Source organism: Mya arenaria, chromosome 7, assembly GCF_026914265.1.
Source record: "Mya arenaria isolate MELC-2E11 chromosome 7, ASM2691426v1".
NCBI lineage: Eukaryota > Metazoa > Mollusca > Bivalvia > Myida > Myidae > Mya > Mya arenaria.
The window spans coordinates 60,555,012-60,570,411 of NC_069128.1; the positions used below are offsets into that span (position 1 = coordinate 60,555,012).

Consider the following 15,400-nt stretch of genomic DNA (forward strand, 5'->3'; position numbering starts at 1 on the left):
AATAATTATTGTCAAATTGTAAAATTGCAAGAGACATAGCTGTAATACTGAAATAACATTCTAGTAGGTTTAAACAACCAGGAATATGTGATCTATGTCGTTCTATCAATCAACACTTATTAGAGTCAAAAGTCATGGTCATAACTCATATTCGCCATTAAAATGTTGTCGTTTATACTTATTCCCTTCTAAGAGGACACATTTTATCTGCAAATATCTGTTATCATTTGAACACGATTGAAAACTATGTCTACTATCCTCACACTTTGAATGGTCATAATCTTTAAACTGCCTTAAAGTCATCCAATGGCCATGACCAATCAGCTGTCATTTCAGTCCATGCGTATTTCGATTGTTCAAATAATCCTGACAACATGGCGCTCAGGGGGTGGTGGGGATTAATGTTTGACAAACATCTCTTGTTATAAAATGTTTATATTTTTATTGGAATTATTACCAAACATTTGCGAATATTGCATGTTTTAGAAATGTTTAAAACAATTTTAGTCATACTATAGATTATTCTGGGAATATTAAAAACCTGCTGAAAAACCTGCTGTTAATTTCAATACTATGCCATGAAGATATTGGTAATATTCCCAGAATAATTCATGTCCTACAGCAGCCCATGTGGAGCTTTTTCTTTTGGATTATTTTATTTCAATTCATCTTTTGATATGCCCAAAAAAGTTTTGGTAATGTTACCAAATATTTCAAGATAATATAATTGTATTCAGGATGAATTTGAGAACGATAACGGAAAATGTTCGTAATTCATTTTGGGAATATTACCAAATAGTTGTGACTATTCCTAGTTTAAGAATGATATAGAAAATCTCTCGGCATAATATGGATTATTTTGGGAATGTTCTCAAAAATGTTGAAAAGACCCAGTTTTCAATACTATACTATGAACTGTTTGGTCCTACAGAAACTATTTGTGGAGTTTTCAAAGGCTTTTTGTTGAATTAGTCTGTTTCAGTTCATCTGGTAATATTCTCAAATAATTTTGGTAATGTTACCAAATATCACGATCAAATTGGTAATATTCCTAGAAAACCTGGACATTTTATTCAGAATCCTAGCAGAAAATGGTCATCATTTATTTTGGGAATATTACCAAATATTTGTGACTTTTCATAGTTGAAGAATATTTTTGAAAATCTCCCGGCATAATATCGATAGTTTTGGGAATGTTCCCAAAAATGTTAAAACCCCCACTATAACTTTAAATACTATACTTTGAAATGTTTGGTAATATTCCCGAAAGGTTTTGGTAATGTTACCAGAAATTTCAAGATTAACTTTGGTAATATTCCCAGAAAACTTGGACATTATTTCCAAGACGAATTTTAAAATGTTAGCCGAAAATGTTCATAATTCAGAAAAATTACCAAATATTTGTGACAACCCCTAGTTTTTATTAATTTTTAGAAAACCTCTCAACATACTATGGATACTTTTGGGAATATTACCAGAAATGTTGAATATTACCAGAAATGTTGAAAACCACACCATAACTCTTTAATACTATATTATAAAGTGTTTGGAAATATTTTCAAAATGTTTTGGTAATGTTACCAACTTTTCAAGATAAAATTGGAAATATTCCCAGAAAACCTGAACATTATACTTAGAATCCTAGCAGAAAATGTTCATCACTTATTTTGGGAATATTACCAAATATTTGTGACTTTTCATAGTTAAAGAATATTTTAGAAAATCTCTCGGCATAGTATTGATTATTTTGGGAATGTTCCCACAAATGTTGAAACCCCCACCACAACATTCAATACTATACTACAAAGTGTTTGGAATTATTTTCAAAATGTTTTGGTAATGTTACCAAATTTTCAAGATCAAATTGGTAATATTCCCAGAAAACCTGGCATTATATTGAGATTCCTAGCAGAAAATGTTCATCATTTTTTTTGGAATATTACCAAATATTTGTGACTTTTCATAGTTGAAGAATATTTTAGAAAATCTCTCGGCATAGTATGGATTATTTTGGGAATGTTCCCAAAAATGTTAAAACACCCACCACAACTTACAATACTATTCTACAAAGTGTTTGGAAATATTTTCAAAATGTTTTGGTAATGTTACCAAATTTTCAAGATCAAATTGGTAATATTTCCAGAAAACCTGGACATTATATTCAGAATCCTAGCAGAAAATGTTCATCATTTTTTTGGGGAATATTACCAAATATTTGTGACTTTTCATAGTTGAAGAATATTTTAGAAAATCTCTCGGCATAGTATCGATTATTTTGGGAATGTTCCCACAAATGTTGAAACCCCCACCACAACTTTCAATACTATACTACAAAGTGTTTGGAAATATTTTCAAAATGTTTTGGTAATGTTACCAAATTTTCAAGATCAAATTGGTAATATTCCCAGAAAACCTGGCATACTATGGATTCTTTTGGGAATATTACCAGAAATGTTGAAAACCACACTATAACTCTTCAATACCATACTATGAAGTGTTTGGTAATATTCCCAAAAATATTTCTTATCCTACAGAAATGCTTTGAGGACATTACAAAGGGTTTCTGTTGAATAAAAATGTTACCATGCTGAAAAGGGAAAGTTGCGTTTTCCCTTTTCATTTTGCGGTTTGTTAAATGAAACTTTCCATTCAACCGAGCATACTTGTTTGTCTTGTTTAGTTTACTTGTAAGAAAATGGTCTATAAAAAACTAATCCTTCAATTTGCATTCACAGCCTCGAACTAATTCAGATCTGCTCCATCGATCGGTGACAAATTCTTGAAAATTGAATCAGCCTAAATGATACTTCTACGATTTTCTGAAATAAACATATAGAACATTTAAAAAAAATGACAAACAATAACAATACAATTATATACCTTTATCAACACAAGAAATCCTACAAGTGCGGTACTCGAGCACCATTGCCGGTCCCAAATACAAAATCATAGATGAAGTCAAAATGCAGTTAAAGACCATTTAAAGTAAACTAACATGCCATAATCTGTAACCTGCAATAGAAACTTGGGGTCATTTAAATACTTATTAAAAGTAAGAACTTGGTTTGGTATCTGGCAAATATCTACCAACAAAGTACATGTACATTCAAAAAGTATATATACAAATTAAAGACTCGAATCATCAACCTTTATCTAAACGCTGCTCAATTCCTTTCCTAACCGATATTAAACAAAACAGACATCTTACACATCAGATTACGTCACAAAACATCATTTAAACAATTTTAAAACTTCGAGGGCGAAATATATGTATGACGTAATTTTGATTCTGATTATTGATAAATTTTGTTTCTTTAAAGTATATTAATAATAATAATAATTTAAACAATCATCGATACAACGCATTCGGATCACCTCGACAATTTTCCATCAAAACAATCTCGGGTGTATATGGACGGTTAACAATGTCGGAAATCTTTACATTTAACTATGCGGCATTCGATCGGGTAGTAAGTATAGGATAGATCACGAGCAGCCGTTTGATATGGAATTTTTCAGCGAGCGTAGCGAGTTGATAATTCTATATCAAACGGCTACTCGTGATCTATCCGACTTAGACAACAGAAAGTGTATTGCTTGTTTCTCAGTCCGATACCATACATTTGTATGTGAAAAATGTAAGGAAAGCACAGGAAACAAACATTTCTGTAGTATTTAAGAACGTCCTTGTAACATAAGTAGTTGCACGATTTGCACGAGATTTACCAGTTGACATATCCGACAGAAAAAACAGTTGTGTGTGAGATTTTGCAGGCCTATGATTGGCCGGCTGGAGGTAGCTGTTGTCAAATTTCAGTTTAGCAGTTTAACTTCATGGATTTGCTCTTGGGGATCTTAATTATATATGCAATCAAACACTTCACTGGCAATCAATTGTAACTATTAGTAAAACAAAATACACGTTAAACAAACGTATAAGACCAAAATTAAGCCGTAATATCGAACAAGAATATTCAACAAGTACATGCTCTATTTTTAAACCTGACAGTATCATTTTTTTAAACTCATAGTAATGTTCGTTTGTCCTGCCTCTTTCAATTAATCTTGTGGAAATAAACACTTAAACGTAACCTTCTACACTAGACAATAATTAATTATTCGTGCTGACTAGTAATTTAAATGGAATATCTTGTTCATGATCGACAATGAATCAAATTGAGTATGTATAAATAAACTTCTTTTGTTATATGCTTTCAGGAGGTTTATAGAGATATTTGTATATTGGCCTAGTTCTTTGTATTGATATATTGTATCGAACTTTAAAAGTATATAACATGCAAGGAGTAATGGCGCCATTGTATTTCAATATTGCGCTCCGAGTGGATTAGCCGACGTCACTTTACCAATGATATACGAGAGTGCTAAAATCAGCTATTCTTTAATACAAACGTTTGTTGTCGGTTACATTTCTATTAGAACAAATTCTCACTTGCAGGAGATACTGCTGATTTTTAATTGTAATGAATTATCATCCAAAATATGTAAATGTAAGTATTGATCGCTTTTTTTTTGCGTTAATGCTGAACGAACGCGCTTCATATAATTTGATCGCGAGCCCTACAGCCTTCATACAGCACACATGCGAGAAAAGAAATGCGATTAATCCTTAATTATCAGTAAACAAAAATAACTTTAGAATTTAAACATACCAAATGCCCTTTTTTAAAATTAAACACACCCATCAACTTTTTTAAACGTTCATGATTGATGTCTTCTGAACTTGTTTGGAAGATAATAGTTATTGATCGTGTCGTGTGTTGTTTTTTTTTGTTTCCGGACGTAATGATTGAGTTTACATATGAAATTTAAAAAGTCAGCAATAAAACGATTGGAATTGTCACTATCTTTAAAAGTTTTAAGTAAGCTTTGTGTGAAAAAATGTCTGACATTATATGATATTATCCAAAGCTCCGGTAAGAGGCACATGAAAAGGATCCCAACGACTATGAACTAAAGACACAAAGTTTTAACGTGTAAACACCACATACCCAATTACAAACGCAACACACAGACCACACACGCATCAAACTAGCTTCACCGATAAATGATTGGATTTCCGCCTTAAAACGGTCAGTAAGGCCACTTCTTTTTTATTTTTTGGTTTACAAGAATTTTTGGAAAAAATGTCCACCGGGTGGTCGAAAAAAAAAAAAAAAAAGGAAAAAAGTCACAAAACATACTCGTAAAAGGTGAAAATCAGAGAACAATATAAAAACATTGAAAAAATATAGCATTTACTTGACATTTTAAATTTTTAAACTGCATGTTTTAATACACTTATAGTTTCAAAGTTCTAATAAAACACACAGTTTAAATCTTACATTCTGTGCATATAAAACATCAATAAAATTGACTATAAAACATGTTTATATGTATAAACTACACTTTTTATCAAAGATACATTGAATATTACTCAGCAAGACATTTGTTTAGCTTTAAGGGTATGCTAAAGCAAAAGTGAATGCAGAACACTTAAAAACTGACCAATATTAAATTGAAAAAAAGAGAAGGCGAATTTTATGCATTAAAATACACAAAAATTGCACTGTATTAAGACAATACATTACATTTTCTAAACATTGTTTCAGTTATTTCAATATTGGAAAATGTCAATAAAGTGAAATAATTTCCAATTTTGTAAATAAGAAAGTAACATTTGTTGAAGACATTTGAGCTTTAATATTATGAAAACGATTCCTGAAAAACTAAAAACCAAACTAGACCTAGATTTGAGTTTTAATAACCTTTACAATGCGGGGGTCCTAGTTGTGTGTTACCCAATCCATGCTAAGTCCGGATATTTTCGGACCGGGATATTTACCATGGGATGTTCACCAAATCCATTTCAAATTCAAATCTTGCAGCAAATTACCACATCACATAAAAACACATAGCAAGATAATAAATCTGGCATGTGACTTAACTTTATGTACCAATGATAGTAACAGAGAAATCCATAATTATGTATCGGATATTTTCATCTTCTCCTAACTCAGCCATTTTGTGTATCATGCGTTCACAGGCCATATATACTTCATGATTGTTTATTTTTCATTTTAAAGAGTATTCCTTGGTTACAACCACAAATCTCATTTATAGTGAAATATCATGTTCATTGCAAATTTAAATGGACTTATTCAAAATAGTTTTCCGTGTTGTTTTATCTAAATGTTTTGCACACAACTTCTGGCATTAGTAAATGTCATTGACACATGTGTTCAACTCTTTCTTTGTTTTTACTCTAATATTAACCCAAACATGAATAAACATGTATTAATCTAGAATAAACACAAACTTTACATTGACTCAATGACAAGTATTTCCAAACCATTTTGTGATTTAAAATCCATAAACCCAAACGACCGAACTTGTGAAACTAGGTCACCGGTGTCAACTTAGAAATTTTACTTTCGATTTCCCCACTCACACTAAATGCACTGTTATTTGATATTTAGCCATAAAATGTTTTTCTCACATATAATTTACAGATATTTGTGTCTACTTATTCGATGGCAGCCGCTGACACTTTTATTTTTCTTCTATAAACAACAATATTTTCATGACCTAAATTGGCGGGGAAAAACAACAATCACGTGACAGTTATTGTTTGTGTCGGCTGTTAAATTTGCCAATGTATTTTGCTCTTTTTATTTAACAACTCCTGCATATTTTAATTAGTTATTTCATACAAATAATGACTGCTATCGTCAATTCCGCCATTGCCAACGGCGCTGCCATAACAGTTGACTGGCTCACATGCTATCACTATAAATTGGCGAATACGGCTACAAAACAACAAACCAGTCGAGATATACTGCATTCGTAATCTTATATGTTCGTTTTTCTTTCGTTTCGCACCAAAATCAATACGGTCGGGAAAATAATTTTGAAAAAAAAGTCAAATTCATTTTTTATTTTTTTTGTACTTTTCGGAAAATTAGACCCGCCGGTTTTGTAAACCAATTTATATAAAAGTAGTGGCCTAAAACACCATTTCACTTGAGCACGAGTCTACTGGGATCTTAAACCAATTGAATTTCTCAATTTAATTATGATGCCTTCTGCATTAGCCTTTATATAAGAGCTTCTCAAATCCCATTTCACATGCTTGTATTAACTCTCGGTAAAACAAGATAAACATCTTGCACATCAATTAATATCAAAATACAACCACCGGAATATCTTTCACTTATTTCGAAATCTCTAATCAATATGTTTCACTTTAGACTTCAGAAATTCAAAAGCCATCGCCACCTCTACAATGTTTGCTTACATTGGCATCTGTCTTATCACACTTTGATAAAACAGCAGCAACCATAATTATATATGAAATCAAACACTCTTCCCTAAATCTAACACTTATTTAAAGCACAATAACACAAATTACAACTTCTCCTTAAACAATCAATTTAAAATGGACATCTAGGTTTTCAACAGTTTAACGCTTTACAAACTTTTTTGAAAATCCTCAAATTCTTGCGCGACAATTGCAAACAGTTCACTTACAACAACATTTCTAGATCTCCTTTCAACCATTAAAGCACATGGGCAGTTCTAGCAGAGTTGTTATGGAGTTTTAACTTTGGATTTACGAAAAAAAACACATACGTCATAATAAATTTCTCTCTATTGTGTTTTTGTAATGGAGTTTACTTTTTACCTTTTTTCTATAACTGTTTTGATTTTTCATGCAAACTGTCAATTGTGTGCCATTTAGAAAAAGTTCATATTTGTTTCATACACTTGTCCTGTGTTTTTATTGATGTATTTCACAATCAGTTCCGTTTCCCCTACGATAAGCTGTGCATCACAATCCGAGTATTGCTGCCATCCTTCGCGCGGGGGTTTCATGACGATATCGCCCACCTTCTCACACTCCTGGTCCTCTATCCCCAGGAGATCGCTGCCCTCCTTGTCCAGGCAGTATAGTGGACCCGGGTTGCTAGACCGCCATAGTGCGATGCACTTATTTGCAAGTCTCTGGTTCTGGTGAACGGCTGTGCTGAATCCTATCCAATGGAAAGTGTCGCCGCACACAACCACCTGGTTCATCTTTATCATCCTATTAAACACTCCAACACATTTTTCTTTACCATCGTCACTGATGTATTTCAATTTTAGTGGATGTCCGCCTGGTTTAAATACGTCATTACAGCCAAAACCGTAAGTGAATCTGGCCCTCCGTTCCACGATGTCTCTCAGCTTGTATCCCATCATCACGGCGCCTTTCAACACGGCCAGTCGCGAGTCAGAAGGAAGCATGACACTAAGGTTCGGAAAAGCTGTCTTGATTTTCTCCCGTACAAACTGTGACTCTGCGTATCCTCCAACAAGTAACACAGTTACTAAGTTGTCTTTTTCACATGATTGTAAGATAGTGCGGAATGTGTGGGTGATTCCATCTAAGGAAAATTCAAAAAAGCCTTCCATCACCAATCTGTTGATCAACAGTTTACCGAGAGTGCTGTTATATTCAATACCGTCACGATGTTTACAATTGGAAACTATTGAAAAAAATGTTGTATTGGAACGCTTCTCACACAGTTCAATTAGTGAATGTTCTAATGTCAATTGTACTTGTTTTGTTTGTGTACGAAACTCATGCTTTTTAGATTCAAAATGTGTCATCATATCAAAATAACTCCCTATGTACAATTTTTTGAAGTCATTCCAAACGTCATCACCAATGATGTCCGACATAAACTTTTCAAACTCTTCATTCACCGTATTTCCTCCAAAGTGACCGCCTGTTGCCCGGTACAATTCCCGTAGTCTTCTATCGCCCACGATCTCGTGTATACAAATATCTGCCGTACCGCCTCCAAGGTCAGCTAGAATATACTTCTGACCTGACGTGAACAGGCCTAATGTGTTTCCAGACGGAACGGATACATGTTCTTCACAGTATAAAGAGGCCGCCTCGGGTTCGAGGACGAGCCGCATGTGTGCAGAACGTATGCCGGCGTCTACTGCTGCCTTACGCATAAATTGTCTGGCGGAGTCTGACCAGATAGCGGGAATGCTGATCATCCACTGGATATACACTTCCTTACAGCCTTGTGTTGTCATCTCTACTGTGTCTAAAGCGAGGTCTCTAAAGTACTTGATTGCTAAAGAAAATACTTTCTGCGCGTTGATTTGTTTTCCATAACGGTCCACAAAATTGAATAAGTTAGACTGGTGTGTACGTTTATCCATTGAGTCCCAATACTTCCATAGGTCTTTTGGCATTTGGTCATAAGAAAGTTCGTTCAGCTTCGTCCCATCTCTCAGCCCCAACTCATTCATCGTCCGTAGGTAAAGTGTGTACTCGTTATCCCGGGGTTTGCCATGTATTGTCCTGTAAAGCAAAAGCTTGAAGTGCTCAAAGTAAAAGTACTGTCGTCTCGCCTCCCGAGAAAGGCAACTGTATTTATCTATGGTATCATAGCCAAATGAGTTAAACGTCTGGTCAGGGTTGAGCAGCATAGCCGAGGGGACCCGGTCCGCTGGAAGTTTTCCGCCATGTGTCTGTAGGTTGATGACGTCACGTGACCCCTTTAACGAAAAGGCGTATCCGGTGTAGGATGTTCCAAAATCTATTGCCACAGCTACAGCCAATTCATCTGATTGTTTTACTCCTTCGGTTCCGGTATTTTTTTCTATTGACAATGAGGAATCTTGCCTCCATCGTTCTTTCTTATGTTTCACCGAGTTAAATGCTCCCATTTTATCATACAGTGCTGTAAAAAAATAAGTTGTTCTCTGTAACGTTTGTTATGATATTTTCGTTATGTATCATTTATCAAATAAAGTTCGTCGGTTTACAGCAAGTATTCTAGTAATTAATAAGTCGTACATTGTATGATAACTGGAATCTAATACGAACTATAATTATATTAAGTCAATTCAAGAATGACCTTTGTACTACTACTACAAATATTACGACTACTACTGTCATAAATATTTGTAACGGAACTACTGCGGTGCAGTATTTAAATTATGAGTTTATATTTATATTTCTTTTAATATTTTTTTATTTCATATGTCATGTGGGATGTTATTCCATACCTTCATACCGTAGAAAGAAAATGAATCCTGAAAAATAATGAGTTCGTGGTATTTTCGCTAAACATAACTCATGTTTTGAAGCCGATAATTATGTTCATCATTTGCAAATACACGTATCTATGTCATGAACATTGATGTTAGTGTGAGCGCTCTGAAACGGTAAGTGTAACAAAACGGAAAGCCACGCCCACCTTATCAATATTCATGATTATAACAGAAACTTAAAACACCAATATCTGCCTTATTTGTTGACGGATTGTGTTGTTTTCCTTCAGTTTGAAGTTCAGTTAAGCTATACGTGTCAAATTTGCGGATCAAAGCGAGCGAATATTGCAGTTTTAAAATTAATAAAGTAATGTACTCACAGAAATATCTTCTACGGTTATTTATTTCCTCTTTCAACACTATGAAACTTTCACTATTGTCTGTGTAATTTTGCCCATCGTCCAGCGCTGTTGAATGTTTATCATTGCCTTATTTATGCAACCTCTGATTGTGCTGCTTGCATGGTTTATTTTTCAACTTAGTCCGCATAATTGCATGCATTTGATATTCATCTTCGTTGCATTCACTGCCTATATCTTTAATGTGTTAACCAGCCTAAAGGGTATCCAAATACGATAACAAAAACGTAATATAAAAAAAATATTTCGGATATCTGATAGGGTTTGTACATTGTTTACGATTGATTTACGAATTACCAAAGCCATTCTGGTACCGAAACTCTACGCATAACATTTAAGGTACTTAATAAATGGATGAATGTACACTCGTCAAGGTCAGATAAGATCAAGATTGTTTTTATAACTCCTTTTCGACACTAGCTTATGAAATTGTTCAATCTCAAACGAATGATTTAATGCTTTAGAAGAACCCTTTGATTTTTTAAGTTGGTTTCAATTTACAGACTAATATAACTTTTTTCGTTCTTTTTTTCTGGAATACACGTGATATCTTATTGTTTAGTGATTAAAAACTTACAAAACATAATCGACGTTATCACATGCTGTACCTTGTCTCCAGTTAAATATATATGCATCACGTATGTTTCTGTATTACACATGTGTAATACAATATTGCTCTTTTTGAAGTGGTCAAAAAATATATCATTCCACATGTAAACAAATTAATTGACAAAAGTAATAGTTTTATTTGCAATATTCTACTAAGTCTTACATTTTTCTCACTTTGTATCAATGTTGAAGAATTATTTGAAAAAAAATAGTACAATTTGCATCAAAACTTAGATGAAAGCGTGGCATTTTGTCTTGATTGCGTGAAAAACATTTTAAACGACACTAGATATTCACTGTATTGAAACCAGAAATGAATTTACAAACACATCACAAACTATGGCGTCATATAACAAGAGATAAGATCACAATGTCAAATAATGCAAATTTCGTCCAAACAGATAGTGTTAATGTTGTAATGTTTATTGGATTTCACCTAAATATGCTTTCTACTTTTAAACAGAATCAAAACGATTGGATTTATCTGTGATGTTAAGTTTTGCATGGCACTTCATTTCTGCAATCCGTGTTGCACGAGAAATGGCATTGCTCTGTAGTATTCGGCTACTACAGCAGTTAAAAAAATCTGTCGTATTTGCTATATTTTACTTGGAAAAGCATAAAAGCAAAATAATAATCTGACACTCGTCATCATTTAATACACAATTTAATTTAACTGGTCAAGAACATATGTTATGTAGCGAGTCTTTGGCTTGTTTTAATGAACATTATTTACGATCGATACAAAATACCCATGCTATTATCTGCCAACACTAATTGTGCCAAATTTCCAATTCATATCATAAAAGGTATTTGAAAAAGGTAAAATTAGTTTGAAGCTCTCCTCTCTTATCTCCAACAATTTGTTTCAATATAAGTCCCATGCAATGCAATATCGTCGTTTACATTAGTTATGATAAATTGTAATATTTCTTTGCATACTACCCATTATATTATACAAAGACTCATATATTTTGATTTTATCCGATATGTGGTTTTTGAAACAAAGAATAAATTAACCTTTACTTCAAACAATTCACCACCAGCATTATCTGTATTGGCCTATTCAAGAAGAACACTCAACAGGAACTGTTTGCCAAAAACATAAAATGTATTATATTTCATTTTCATTCAAAGTAAAAATGTACAAGAAAATAATTCAAGGCCGTAGCTAGAGGCTTTTGTACTATAACGCAGGTTTAGGTTTTAGCCTCGTGAAGTCCTATATGCTTAAATTTAAAGAAGCAAATATATATACATGTACTGAAAAAAACATATTTAATAACAATTTGAATGGGCTAACATATTACCCAAACTTAACAAGTATGATAATCATTGACCAGTAAATGATTACTTATGATCTTTAGAGTCAGTATGTCAAGGTCACGATCGACATTCTTATGAAAACGTTCTCCCCATATCGTTTTGATACAGTAGATGTGCCCTTGACCACTAGATTCTCGTATTTTTTTTCATTATAGTTAGTAAAAGGTCATGTTAACAGCCTGCTCGTTATGAAATCAACTCTGTCCGCACAATAACACGATAATGGCTTGACTTAAGTACATTCCTTTTCTGGTAAAATGCTTATTGATTTTTTTGTCAGTAGGTCAAAAGTTAAGATCACGGTCAACAATCTTATTAACATTCATAAAACCTTTTTCCGAGCAACATCTTAAGAACAGTTTGATGAAAGATGAACTAGTTTAAAACTTGTTTGTAACTACATATGTCATCTGTCATCATTTAAATTAATGCATACATCTATAGCGTCCCTCATTGTTCTTTTAGATACCTTTTAATGTGTTCACACAATGTCTCGAAAAACTGTGCAAGTTGAGAATGATTTGACGTAGGACCATGAAGCATTTTTGAATGGTAGAAGTGACTGCTTTTGCTTTTGAGATCGGTCATAGGTAAATAGTAGTGTGAAAACTGTGTCCGCATAATAACTTTAAAACAATTTGACTTACAACTAAAACTTTAGTTTAAAAATTCGAAATGATTCTCTTCAGTTACCGGAAAAGGTTGTACAACCATTAAGATTCATTGCATTTCATTTCAAGACACCTTTGTTCAGCTTGTTTCTAAAAAAGCGGCACTCAGAGGATATAATGTTTCAAAAACCTCCATTGTTGTGGATTTTCTAAAAGTGGGAAAGGGCCAGCAAATTTCGTTATTGTGGTATCATTTCAATATATTTTAATATCCGCGGCTTAGTTGTATTTTATGGAAAGTGTTAAGTGATATAAACAAAGACGTAATTTTAAATACGAGTGTCTTGGCAATTGGTCATGAGGCAGAGATTCAGTTTCAACTGTTTGTTCTATTTTAAGTAACAGTGACCTTTACCATGACCATAGGCCCCTAAAATGTTATCCCATGGAAGTCTTCCATAAAGTCTTCCTACATACCAAGTTTTATCACAATATGTCGACACTAGCTAAACTTATTCAGTACAAAACCTGTTTTAGTAACATTGACCTTGACCCTAAGGGCTCCAAACGCAATCCCATGAAAGTAATCAATAAATTTTCCCTATGTACCAAGTTTGATCGCAAAATAGAAACATTTACTGAAGATAATAATTTCGATTTTCTTATTTTTTGTAACAGTGATTTTGACCCTAGTACATTAATTCAATAAACAGTCAAATGAATAATCTCCATAGTTCCTTCCTATATACCAAGTTTGGTCACTAGGTGTCAAACCTAACTAAAATTATTCTATGCTACAGGTGAGCTCGACGCCGCCGTCCCGCCGTCCCGCCCGAAAAACTACGTACGTCATAACCACTAAAACATGAGCTGTCGTAGGACAGCGCGCTCGATTACGCCGCTTTGTCTTAGAGATGAATACAATAATGATGTTATATGTGCCTGCCTAATGCGATAAAAAGTTTAATAAAAAACAAAACAAGAGACGCCACGATGTGACAAAACCAGGTGTTCAATGATTAACAGATGCTTTTTCTATTTTTTGATAATACTGACATGGACCTTGACTCTAGGGGCCCCAAAACAATCACATAGAAATCCTACATAAATTCTTCCTCAACATGTCAAACGTAATTTAAGTTATTTAGTACCAAAAGGTTATCTACTTTTAGTAACAGTGACTTTGACCCTAGAAGCCGAAACGCAACCCAATGAAAGGTCTCCATAAACTCTTCCAATATATATATCAAATATGATCACAATATGTCAACCCTTACTTAAGTCATTCAGTACTAACCATTTTTCAATTTTTAGCAACAGTGACATTGACCTTGACCATGACTCTCGCGCCTCAAACACACTCCCATGAAAAGTCTCCATTAACTCTTCATATATACTATGTTTGGTCGCAATTTGTCAACTTTAACTTAAGTTATTCCAATATCAACCATTTTTCTATTTATAATTACAGTGACTTTCACCTTGATCCTAGGGGCTCCAAACGCAATCCCATATCAGGTATCAATAAACTCTATATACTAAGTATGATCCTATATGTCAAACCTTACGTAAATTTTTCGATACCATAGGTGAGTTTGACGCGACCCTCCCACCGGCTTGTCCGAACAACGATGTCATTCTAATAAATTGTTTTCCCTTTGGAAAAAAAACATATGAAAATGTGCCTGTCAAAAGAACCAAATAAAAGTAAAAAGAAAGTAAACAAAAGTCAATCAAGAGCCATAACTTGTATTAAGGGTTAAACTGGAGTTATATTACCTAATTGCAAGATTGTCCTCAACAACTATGCGAAGTATTTAGTCAATTGATTGAAGGGTACAGAAGTTATCAATAAAAAACCCAACTTGCCATAAAACTTAAATCTGCCCTTAATCTTTAACCTAAGTTCCTTAACCAATCAGGGGCCATAATTTGTATTAAGGATACTATGGAGTTATATAACTCCATTGTGTGATGGTCCTGAACAACTTTCTGAAGTATTAAGTGAATTGAATTAAGGAAGTTCCTGTTATAAGTGAAAATCTGCCCGAAAATTTAACCAGACGCTGACGCCGACGCTGGGGCGAGAAGTAAAGCCTCCTTAGTCTTCGATAAGTCGAGCTAAACATAAGTCAAAAAGGCAGTCAATGGCCATAACTTGTACTGAGGGTTAATATGAAGTTATGTAACCTACTAGTAACTGTGCGATGGCTTCTGTGTTACGTATGAACGCCATTGAATAAACAGTATTTGAGATCTGAGTTTAAACCCAAAGTTGCCCGAAAACTTCAACCAAAATTTAAAAGTCAATCAATGGCCATAATTTGTTTTTAGGCCAATATGGAGTTATGTAACCTAATCGTGTTATGTCCGTGAACA

The 15,400-nt window shown here is 33.6% G+C and overlaps 1 protein-coding gene across 1 annotated transcript; it reads right to left on the reverse strand.

The window, feature by feature from the left end:
* Positions 1 to 7,734: 7,734 nt before the first annotated feature.
* LOC128241305 (heat shock 70 kDa protein 12A-like) lies at positions 7,735 to 9,729 on the reverse strand. The gene has a single exon (XM_052958240.1). It carries the CDS (start codon positions 9,727 to 9,729, stop codon positions 7,735 to 7,737), a length of 1,995 nt encoding a protein of 664 aa, XP_052814200.1.
* Between the last annotated feature and the right edge of the window lie 5,671 nt (positions 9,730 to 15,400).

Bases quoted from the DNA above. Each gene is read 5' to 3' on its own strand.
- LOC128241305 (XM_052958240.1), bottom strand. From the start codon at position 9,729: ATGGGAGCATTTAACTCGGTGAAACATAAGAAAGAACGATGGAGGCAA.